Source organism: Neomonachus schauinslandi, chromosome 9, assembly GCF_002201575.2.
Source record: "Neomonachus schauinslandi chromosome 9, ASM220157v2, whole genome shotgun sequence".
NCBI lineage: Eukaryota > Metazoa > Chordata > Mammalia > Carnivora > Phocidae > Neomonachus > Neomonachus schauinslandi.
In genome coordinates this window covers 109703024-109715155 of record NC_058411.1, presented here as the reverse complement: position 1 = coordinate 109715155, position 12132 = coordinate 109703024, and the positions used below count along the sequence as shown (strand labels likewise).

The window sequence follows — 12132 nt, the reverse complement described above, 5'->3', positions numbered from 1 at the left end:
TGTGAAAGGGAGAATAAAAAGGTAACTTACTGGTATTTTGGTAGGTATGTGTTTAGTATGCATACCTGTAATAAGAATTCTCTAAATATTTCACCAGCTCTAATTTTTATACATGGGTATACTTATGTAGAATTACTCTATTTCTGAGTGGCTTACCTTACTTTTCAGTAGATAATCTTGATTTCTTCCCCCTTTTTCTTAAATAAGCAGGATTGCTTCTCGGTGGAGGGGGAAGATTTGAGGCATGACTTTGAACGCTTACAACTGGCCATGGAAATGGTAGGATTTCTTCCCAAGACACGAAGACAGTGAGTTTGTTTATTGTATTCTTACACCTTTGGTAGAGAACAAATCACAATGTGTGTTTCACAAGTTCCTCTTCCTTGGTCCTTTGAAAGACTTTTCTAACAGATATTCCGGATCTAGTGCCTCCTCCTTCCTTGTTAAGCATTGCTTTGAAAATTTATTTTTCTAGAAGACTTGCTTTGAATTGCTTTTTTTATTATAAATTCTTTGAGAATCTCTTGAAAGTTGGAACTCTTCTTCTGTAAACTGTGCATGCATAAATATTTGCATATAGTTGCAGGAGTTCATTTTGCTCCTGAAGCCTGTCCATAGACCTTTCTTAGAAACTTGCTTTATAACACTATTTTTATAGCTTTATTTTCTGTATCATTGATCTCTAATCTTATTAAGGCATGCATACCTATCAGTAAAACATAATTTTCCCTGTATTTCCTGTGTAAATTTATGTCTGTACTATTGTACTAAACATATTTTGTTTATTATAAACAAAATAGAAATGTAAAAAGGTTGAGGGATGAAGATGAAGCAACTTATATTTAAAAAAACTATTTAAAATTAAAGCCCAGTGATGGGTATTAAGGAGGGCAGGTATTGCAATGAGCACTGGGTGTTAACGCGCAAACAATGAATCATGGAACACTACATCAAAAACTAATGAAGTACTGTGTGGTGACTAACATACATAATAAAAAAAAATAATAATAACACAAATAACCTTGACTCTCACCAGAAAAAAATAGTAACAGAACTATTTTTTGGGGAAGGGAATTAGTTATGTCAGATCTGATTATATTGTCAACTTTTAATGTCATACTAAAAGTAGAAGAATAACAGCTCTGCTGTTTTCTTGTTTGCTTGTGATTACTATGAATCTTGAGTTAGCAGATTATTTGCCAAACTCTTTTTTTTGAAAGATAAATTAAGGGACGCCTGGGTGGGTCAGTTGGTTAAGCGGCTGCTTTCCGCTCAGGTCATGATCCCATGGTCCTGGGATTGAGGTCCACATCGGGCTCCTTGCTCAGTGGGGAGCCTACTTCTCCCTCTGCCTGCAGCTTCCCCTGCTTGTGCTCTCTCTCTCTGTCTGACAAATAAAATCTTAAAAAAAAAAGAAAGATAAAACCAAATGTAAATATGCAAGTCCATTTAATTGGTCACATAAACTGCAATTCACTGAAAGTTACTAAGTAAGTTAGAGTAACCCTATAGTTCCTCCATGCTATATTATTTATATTCTTTCTTCAACATACCTCCTTTACCTCATGTGACACACCTGACTAATTGACATACATGGATCAAAGTGTGAATCTATATATTAAATGATAGTGAAACAATTTCATTTTTTTAGATAACATAAGTTGGAAATAAAATATGTACTTCTCATACACCAAGGGGTTATGTGTCTTTCATACTTTCTGGTATCACTGTATCCCATATTGGAAGCCACTGGAAAATATATGTAATATATTTAATAGCTTGGCCTGTAATTTGACCTTTCTCTATTTTAGATATTACCATCAGATATTTCCAAAACAAGTTTTGCATTTTAACTAGACTGATAGTATCCTCTAAAACATGTTGTATTCTGAATGTCCAGTATTTTCCCCATTTCTTGAAGGACCCATCTTTCTCTCTTTTTTACTCATTGAAATACTTCCAGGTTTGTTTTTTTTAATAACATATCATATATACTGCTATTCCCCTCTTCTTTGACCATGATTGACTATGCTAATAAATCACAGCATTCTTTTCAACTGCACTCAGATCTAACCCAGAATTCCTCCTAACACAACCTTGCAGGCATCCCAAAATTTGGTATGTCAATGGAAACATGTTTGCTTTAGAGTACTGTTCATGTCCTCCCTTTTTATTTTTTAAGCTCTTTATTTATTTAAGTAATTTCTACACCTAATGTGGGGCTTGAACTCATGACTCCGAAATCAAGAGTTTCACTCTTCCTACTGAGCCAACCATGCGCCCCATGTCCTGTCTTTTTAATGAAATTTTTCTTAACTGTGCATTGTTTCTATCTTTAGTATTTTAAGATACCCTGCCTTATAGTATAGTATAGTTTTTGTTGTTGTTTTTATCTCCTAATGCAAAATTTTAAGCTTTTTGCGAATAGGGATTTTTTAATTCATATTTGTAAATCTTTTTTATATTGAGTTATTATAGTATATTAGATTGTTTATATAACATTTATTGTTGGAGAATATGTATCACATATTTGTGTGTGAGAAAACATTAACGTACTGATTGTTGAACCCCAGATTCTGAAATGATATAATTAACAACCGTATAAACTACTACTAAAAATAGTTTTTAATAAGTGGCCCATTAATTTACGTTTTTATATCTTTTGGCTTCCGTTAGTCTTTATAATGATTCAGTTGATACTGCATTTCCTCTCTCATTTACCCAGAGTACTTCTATGAATTATTCCTTTATGATTGACTTGTATTTTGTTTGAGTCATGTTAATGATTCAAACATTTACAATTTTAAATTATTTGAAAAATTATATCTATCAATTAGATGTTGATTCAAGACCTTTGAAAGTGTGGCTATTTGGTTCCTAAAGCAGTGTCTTTATTTTATTTAGAATACTTCCTAATTGTCAGAAAACACATAGTTAAAATTTTATAGGTAGAACAGGTTTATCATAAGGAAATAATCGGAAAAGACACAAAGATGTGTGTGTGTGTTTCCAGGAAGGGCTTTTAGATGCTGTGTTAAATGCCTTTGAGAAGTCAGATAAGCTAGGGTGTAACATAATTTTCTTAGTTATGTGGTGGTCCTTGTAACTTCTCTGAGATATTTTAATGGCGTCAGATGTCAGGATATGATAGTAAATAAGGAATGACAAAGTAAAGAAAAGGAGTATAAATTAACAGTTTAATAAGCTTGTTTGTGAAGGTAAGGAGAAGATGTGGGATCTAGGATGGGTTGTTTAAAGTAAGAGCAAAGTGAAGATAATATTATTTTGATAGAAAGTTCTTGTAGATTCAGGTAAGAGATAGGAAATATGTATAATAAAGTTCCTGAGTAAACTGGAGTTCATGGGATGTTGGAGAGCACAAGTAGGGGTCTAGTTTGACTGGAGGAAGGTCATGTTTTCCTCTAAGACAGAAGGGAAGAATGGAAGGGAGGGTCCAGTTGTAGATGTTTTATAAGTGGGACCTGATATTAGGTAATACACCCAATGGCCTCATACTGTTTATTTTAAAAGCATTTATCAGGGCTTTTGTAGGAAACCATTTTTTAATATAACTAATCATAAAAAATCACCTAGGCTATTTGGTTAAGAAAATACAGATACCAAGGCCTTGCCTTTAAAGATTCTGATTAAGTAGATCTGAAATAGACAATGTAGGGAAAAGGCATTCCAGGCAGGATGAAAAGCATTTGGAAAGACTTTGAAACACTGTACAGATTCAGGCAATAGCAAATCCTCTTCAAGCAACTATGTCCAGTGGTACAGTACTGAAAGTAAGGTTATGTAAAGCACTTTCCATAGTGTCTGACATAGTACACATAAATTTTAGTTATTATAGTTATTATTCCCATATTTTTTATTCTTATGAAGACTGAATACATCATTTGTACTGGTTTATTTGCTTGGTTAGAATTTTGCAGTGAAATAAGTTTGGAGACTGCACATAAGCAAGCTATAATTTATGGTTTTATTTTCACAGGATTTTCTCTCTTCTCTCAGCGATACTACATTTGGGTAATATCTGTTATAAAAAGAAGACATATCGGGATGACTCCATAGATATCTGTAATCCTGAAGTTCTGCCTATTGTCTCAGAATTATTAGAAGTGAGTGATTATATTTTCAGTTATCATTTCTCAAATACTGGGTAACTTCTCACTTTTAATTTTGTGTAATTATTTGGTTAGGTGTAAATGGGTTAATGCTTTTTATTAATAGTGTTTCTCCAAAAGATGGAATTTTTGCTGTTGATCGTACCTGAATCTTTGGAAGGCTTGGGTTTTCTTGTCTGCCTCCCTTTGGCCTGGATATCCATAATCCCTCAATTTGCTGGATAGGAGCAGTATTTCATTCTAGACTGTACCATATTCTAAGCCGTTAATAGTTTTTCTCCTTCTGTATTTGAGATTTCTTCTCATACTAAGATTTTGATTAGATTATTTATCTGAAGATGGGGTATCTGGATGAGTGGAGAGAAAAAGGTACTAACTTTTTATCTTCATGTCTAAATAAGAGCCAGAGGTCTTCATCTACCATGCTTCTTCCTATCAAGGTTTTTATTACCTCATTCTTTCTTCCTGGAGTGATGATTTCTCATGTTTTCCCAGCTCACTTCTCATCTTGATAAATTCATCTCGAAAGGGGCATCATTTTTTATAGGTCTTCTCCTCTCACAGAGCAAGGAAATATATGTGTGTTTACTAACATGTGTGTATTCACATACTACAGATGTTTTTATATATCCATCTATAGCTATATAAAAATAAACTTGAGGTACTAATGATGTTCCTAACTAATGCATTATCACATGTATCATTCTAGGCTTCTCTCCTTATCTGTAAACTCCCTTTTTTTTTTTTTTTTTTTTAAAGATTTTATTTATTTATTTGAGACAGAGAGAATGAGATACAGAGAGCATGAGAGGGAGGAGGGTCAGAGGGAGAAGCAGACTCCCCGCCGAGCAGGGAGCCCGATGCGGGACTCGATCCAGGGACTCCAGGATCATGACCTGAGCCGAAGGCAGTCGCTCAACCAACTGAGCCACCCAGGCGCCCTGTAAACTCCCATTTTAACAGTGAGGAAAGTATCTCCTACCTTCTGCCGTTCATTTACTTAATTATTCAGTTTTAGTGTTCAGTTGACCCTTGAACAATGCAGGGGCTAGGGGTACTAACACCTCTGGCAGTCAAAAATCTGTGTATAACTTTTGACTCCCCTGAAACTTAATAGCCTAATGTTGACCAGCAGCCTTACTGATAACATAAACAGTTGATGGAAACATATTTTGTATGTTAGATGCATTATATACTGTGTTCTTACAATAAAGTAAGCTAGGAAAAGAAAATGTTAAGAAAATCATAAGGAAGAGGGGTGCCTTGGTGGCTCAGTTGTTAAGCGTCTGCCTTCGGCTCAGGTCATGATCTCAGGGTCCTGGGATTGAGCCCCACATCGGGCTCCCTGCTCAGCAGGAAGCCTGCTTCTCCCTCTCCCACTCCCCCTGCTTGTGTTCCCTCTCTCACTGTCTCTCTGTCAAATAAATAAATAAAATCTTAAAAAAAAAAAGAAAATCATAAGGAGAAAATACATTTACAGAACTGTATTTATCAGAAAAACCCCACAGGTAAGTGGACCTGTGTAGTTAAAACGCGTGTTGTTCAAGGATCAACTGTTCATGTATGGGAATGTACATGTATTTATGTATGTTTGCACTGCTATGGGAAATGACTTTATCAACTAGAGTATAGAGTATAATGTTCCTTTTGTCTTTAGTTTTTCAGACTCCATTAATTTTCAGAATTACTTAGGTTAGCACCTTTTCCTTCCACTCCCTTCACTGAGGTTGTTTCATATATTTGTCATACAGTTAGATTCTCTTGTTATGGTCTGCATTCTTTCCTAGAATCCCCCAGTGTCTGAAATAATTTTCTAAAAGATCCGTTCTTTGTGCTGTATGGTTTATGACAAATGAATAATGGCATGTTCCTCCATTACAGTATCATATAGAATAGTTTCAGTCCTAAAAATCCCCTGTGTTTTACCTCTTCAATCCCTATCCTCATACCCTTGGCAACCACTGATCTTTTACTACCTCTGTAGATTTGCCTTTTTCAGAATGTAGCATAACTGAAATTATATAGTATACAGCCTTTTTTCAGACTGACTTGTTTCATTTAGTGACATGCGTTTGAGATTCATTCATGTCTTTTTGTGGCTTGATAGCTCATTTCTCTTTATTGCTGGGTAATATGCCATTGTATGGATGTACCATTGTTTATTCATTCACCTATTGACAGACATCTTGGTTGTTTCCATTTTTTTTTGCAGTTAGGAGTAGCCTGCCTTTTTTCTGTTAAAATATTACTCATCTTTCAAATCTTGGTTCATTTGACACTTTAATAGGGTTTAACCTTATTAAAGGATCTAAACTGACTCCATTAGGTAGAACATTTGCATCTACTTAGCGTAATTTAATTTTGATTTTGTAGCAGAAAGTTAATTGTTTACTAGTTTGTGTCCATTATAAGGCAGCAATGCTCTTTGAGAGCAATAGATGCCTCTTTCTTATTTATCTAACCTTACAGTGCTTATTATTTTGCACATGCCTGGGTGTTGCTTATTAACTTTAATGAAATGAGTTAGTCTGGCAGACGGGGCAGGAGAAGGGGATACATTAAATTGAAACTAGACTCACTCATTGGAAAGAAGTTCTACCAGGAGGTGGATGGAATGTGGTATCTGAAGGTGGTAATTTTCAAGGTCATGAGGATCAGGGAACAGATGGTATTTCAGTGAGGCATTTTAGGTGATATTTTAGTCAACAGAAACACTTGGTATTGTGGTAATAATAGTGCATTGTAGCTAGTGATTTTATTTATAAGTTCAGGCATTCAGCAAATTCCAAGGGTTCTGGTCCTAGTGCAGTATTGTTTCTTTGGTTAGAGACTGGTAAGAGCAATTCAGGTAATTCTAAAAGGAACCAAGTATTGGTGAAAAAGGAGAAAATCTTGTTCTGAGAATTGGGCTTACCAGTGTCATAGTTAGACTAACTGCAAATATGATTGGTTACCAAATCTCACTTTTGAACCCAAGCTTCTTAACTTCCTTCTTTTTTATTTTAAACATTTTATTTATTTGAGAGAGAGAGAGAGACAGAACATGTGAGTGGGGGGTGGGGCAGAGGGAGAGAGAGAATCCCAAGCAGACTCCCTGCTGAGCAAGGAGCCCGTTGTGGGGCTTGATCCCACCAACCCTGAGATCATGACCTGAGGTGAAATCAAGAGTCGGATGCTTAACTGACTGAGCCAGCCAGGCACCCCTTAACTTCCTTCTTGTTGTGTTTAGTCTGGACTGGTTCTAGGAATGGAGGTTTGGTAATAAGTAGGAAGAAGTTATCTTCAAAGTTGAGGAGCTAGACAAGTACTGACAGGACCTATCGAATAGTATCCTGCTTGTATTTAGTTCTTAGAAATTATTTTTAAAAATGATTCCTAAACAAACAGGGTTGTTGGGGGGGGGGATGGGGTAACTGGGTGATGGACATTAAGGAGGGCACGTGATGTAATGAGCACTGGGTGTTATATAAGATTGATGAATCACTGACCTCTATCTCTGAAACTAATAATACATTTTATGTTAATTAATTGAATTTAAATAAAAAATAAAATTAAAAAATTAAAAAATAAAATGATTTCCTGTAATTGGTTAAAATTAATAATAATAATTGCAACCTTAAGGCTTTTGTTGAGATAGAATTCAAAGATAGCAATAACTGGTTTAATTAAAATGTAAACTCTTTATTATTATTTTTTTAAGATTTTATTTATTTGACAGAGAAAGAGAGAGTGAGAGCAGGAACACAAGCAGGGGGAGTGGGAGAGGAAGAAGCAGGCTTTCCCTCCAAGCAGGGAGCCCGATGTGGGGCTCCATCCCAGGACCCTGGGATCATGACCTGAGCCAAAGGCAGACGCTTAATGACTGAGCCACCCTGGCGCCCCAAAATGTAAACTCTTTACTTAAGATTTAATTTAATTCCTCTCCTTCTTAAAGTGATTCAGTTCAATGATAAATATAGATTTAGTTTTTAAGAACAAATGTTTCTGAAATAATTTTATTTTGTTTTTTCAGTTACTTTTATAATTTTGTAGTTACCTCAGGCATTAGTGAATATTTTGAGTATTCTGTTCACTGAATTCCATTTGAGATATATACTTGTGAAATTATTGAAAGATGAACAAGCTCCAGTAGACTTAATTGTGGGTAATTGTGGAACGTATTTTTGTTGCATATTTTGGAGCATATTAGAACCATCATCATTATCAAAAACTGTTCAGTTTTTAGCAGATTTATGTATTTTGAATATATTTTAACATCTGTTGAAACAATATAAAGAATGGGTTTTTAACACACATATCAGTTTCTCAAGTAAATATGAGAAACATTGTAGACTTGGATATTGAATCATTCTTAGTTATTTTGTGTTAATAAAATTTATTTTTTTAATTTTAAAAGTCATATATGTACAACTAAGGACATTTGGGAAATTATAGAGGTAGTTGATTAAAATATGAGTTTACTAATATTTTCTTCAGGATGTTTATCAAAGATAAGCAAGATTAGTTTGTTTTGTATATAGATCTTTGTATGATCATTATTAGGTTTTAGTGCCAGCATTAAGCCAACTCAAAATGAGTTGGGTGGTTTTTTATCTTTTCAAAATTTTTTCTGTGTTTAAGAGAAGAATCATTAGCAAAGAAAAATATGTTCCTTAAAGATTTGAGAGATATCAACCTTACGTTCAACCGTATTTGATGTCCTTCCAGTTTGTTTTGTATTAACTAATTTTTTAGGATTTTCAAGTCTGGCTTGAGTTCATTTTTCTTTTTTTTTAAAGATTTCGTTTATTTACTTGACACAGAGAGAACCACAGCAAGAGAGGGAATGCAAACAGGGGGAGTGGGAGAGGGAGAAGCAGGCTTCCCACTGAGCTGGGAGCCCGATGCGGGGCTTGATCCCAGGACCCTGGGATCATGACCCGAGCCGAAGGCAGATGCTTAAGGACTGAGCCACCTAGGCGCCCCTTGAGTACATTTTGATGATTTTTGTTTATCTAGGAAGTCATGTGTTGATTAAATGTTCAAAATTTATTACTTGGCATTCTTTGTAAATATTCTGTTAATGTTTAAAATCTTTTTCTTATGGTGTTAGTTTTCTGTTTGTGTTTCTTAATTTTTTTGATTTGGTGAGAGTCGTGTTTCTTTTCTTGTTTTCAAGTAAGTGGCCTTTAGATTTATCATTTCTACCATTTTACTTAATATGTTTTAATTTCTGTTTTAACATATTTTCTTCATTTTTTTCTTTGTTAAATTATGAATTGTTCTCAGTACACAATATATATAGAAAACAGTGTAATAAACACCTGTGTACTCACAACCCCACTCATGTAATAAAATATTGCATATAATTGTAGCTCACTTTTTACTCTGCTACACCAGAAGTAAACACTATTATGAGTTTGGTGTTTATCATTCTCATTCTTGTTTTTCTATTTTCAGAATAGGTAGATGTTTACATAAGAATATATCGATTTCTATATATTTTCATACTTTATGTAAATGTTTTACTGTATCATTCTAAAACTTGAATTTTTCATTCCATACTATGTTTTTGAGATTTTTCAATACTTTTATTTAAACATTTACATGATTCTTTTTAGTTGCTTTATAAAATTTCATTATATGAATAAAACATTTTTTTTAGTGGGGATTTGAGGTCATTTGTAATTTCTCATTTATTGGTAGTACTAGGATAGGCATTTTTTGTACATGTCTCTCTGCTGACATGTGTGAGAATTATTCTAGAGTATAAATAGTTTAGTGATACTGACAGATTACTGTCTATAGTGGTTGTACCAGTTTATACAAGTGTATGGAAGTGACTTTTTCTCCACATTATTGCCAGCTTATATTTGTTTGTTCCTTTAAAAAAAATTTCTTGAGTCTACTGCCTAGATATTTTATTTTTTAAAGATTTCATTTATTTGACAGAGAGAGGGGGAGAGAGAGAGAGAGAGAGAGGGAGCGCACAAGCAGGGGAGTGGAAGAGGGAGAAGCAGGCTTTCCCACTGAACAAGGAGCCCGATGCAGGGCTCCGATCCTAGGACCCTGGGATCACGACCCAAGCCGAAGATAGTCGCTGAACCAACTGAGCCACCCAGGCACCCTAGATCATTTATTTTTAAATATTCACTTTTAATAATAATTGCTTAATCTCACAATATAACAGTGTTTTTTATCACTTAAGTTTTTTCTTAGTTTTATTAGTTTTGTCATATTTCTGTAATCTGGTATTATTTAATTTTTGTTTTTCAAAATATTATAAATATATGTGAAAGCTTGAGGTCTTATATTTAAACTTTGGCTATTTATTTTTAGTTTTACTGAAGTTGAAATTTTTTCCAATTTGTTTTGAATTTGAAGATTGAGCAGTGAATGCTCCAAAAGAAGGTATATTTCCTTTATGGTACCATATTTTAAAAAATGATTGATCTGTCATGAATTGCTGGTGGCAAGGTAATGCTTCACTCTGTTGTTTTGTAACTCAATTTCTCCTTATAATTGAATCTTTTTTGCTTGCTATACTTCATATCATATTATGTACTTAAAATTTTGAGTGTTCTATCTTTATTTGTATGGATACTTTTATAAAATGCCCTTGTTTTACCATTTCATGCCCCTTGGTGTAGCAAAAGTCAGTAGTCTGATAAGTAGTAGTAGTCTACTTAAGTAAGTAGTAAGTAGTCAAGGTTTGAAGAAATAGGAATGCTCAGGGCTGATGAGAGAGCAAATTGGTGAGAACTATGTACAGTAGTTTGGCAATATCCTTTAAAGATGAAAATGTGTATGCTATAACCTAGTAATTCCACTTTTAGATTTGTACTTCAGAGAAATTCTTGAACTCATATGTAAGAATATTCAGTTTACTTCCTAATAGTGTAAATGCCAACACATAGGAGAATGGATTACACACTGCAGTAATTTATATACTGGGAAGCTATATAGTAGTTAAAATTAATAAGCTTGATGATCAACATAGTTAAATCTCAAAAACATATGGGCAATATGATTCCATACAGATAAGAGTTTAAATACACTTGGAAGTGTAATGTAGTGTTTAAAAATACATCTAATGTATATATTATATATGTAGAAAAACCCGAACTGAGATGATAACATGTCAAATTCTTGATAGTATTTACCTTTAGAGAGAATGAGAACAAAGGAAACATCAACTTTATTTTAAAATTAACATATGCAAATAAATATAAACCATCTGAAACAAAAATTAGTACTCATTGTAATGTTCCTGGAATTCAAGAAGTATTGTCACTTTTTAGTCCTTGTCTGCTAGTTGTGGGATTATGGTTGATCTTAAAATGTTTTTTGCACTATTCTATATTTTCCATATTTTGCACAAAGAAACATGTTTCTCCATTATGATCAGAAAGAAAACTTTTAACTAAAAAGACCCATCTGTCTTACTTACCCTCTCTTTTTTTGGGGGAGGGGTTGGAAGTAGGGTGAGTGGAACATTTAACTTTCACCTTGGCCAATATTTAAATGGCTAAATGTACTGTCTTTGCTTTTTTCTATTGTATATTTGCTAATCTCATTAAACATTTTTTTCTTTATTTGGATTTTCAATAAATAATTCAGCTCATTGTCATAAATCTTATACATTGAATTTACTTTTCTGTTGTATAGGTTAAAGAAGAAATGCTATTTGAAGCGTTAGTTACAAGGAAGACTGTGACAGTGGGAGAAAAGCTTATTTTGCCATACAAGCTGGCAGAGGTATGAATAGATTTTCTGGAGATTAAAGTACTCTGAACAGTTTTAGAAGTTTGAATTTGTGTTCTTTCTTTTAACAGAATGAAAATAACATCAAAAAGAGTGTTGATTGAAATATTTTCTGGACCCTTGAAATTCAGCTGTGAACTTTTCATCAACCTGAAAACTTAAAGTCGAATGTGATTTTAAGCAATAGGCATACATTTTTCTTCTGAGATCTTAACCTGTTCACCATTCTTAAGTTTATTATTATTAATATGGGGTGAAC

The 12132-nt window shown here is 33.8% G+C and overlaps 1 protein-coding gene across 1 annotated transcript in view; it reads left to right on the top strand.

Moving 5' to 3' along the window:
- The window catches only part of MYO9A (myosin IXA), a 245325-nt gene that overhangs the window by 41136 nt on the left and 192057 nt on the right, over window positions 1-12132 (top strand). Inside the window, exons 6-8 of the mRNA XM_044917756.1 lie at window positions 211-308; window positions 3998-4124; window positions 11778-11867. Coding sequence (XP_044773691.1) covers window positions 211-308; window positions 3998-4124; window positions 11778-11867 — 315 coding nt within the window. The remainder of the gene's footprint in view (window positions 1-210; window positions 309-3997; window positions 4125-11777; window positions 11868-12132) is intronic.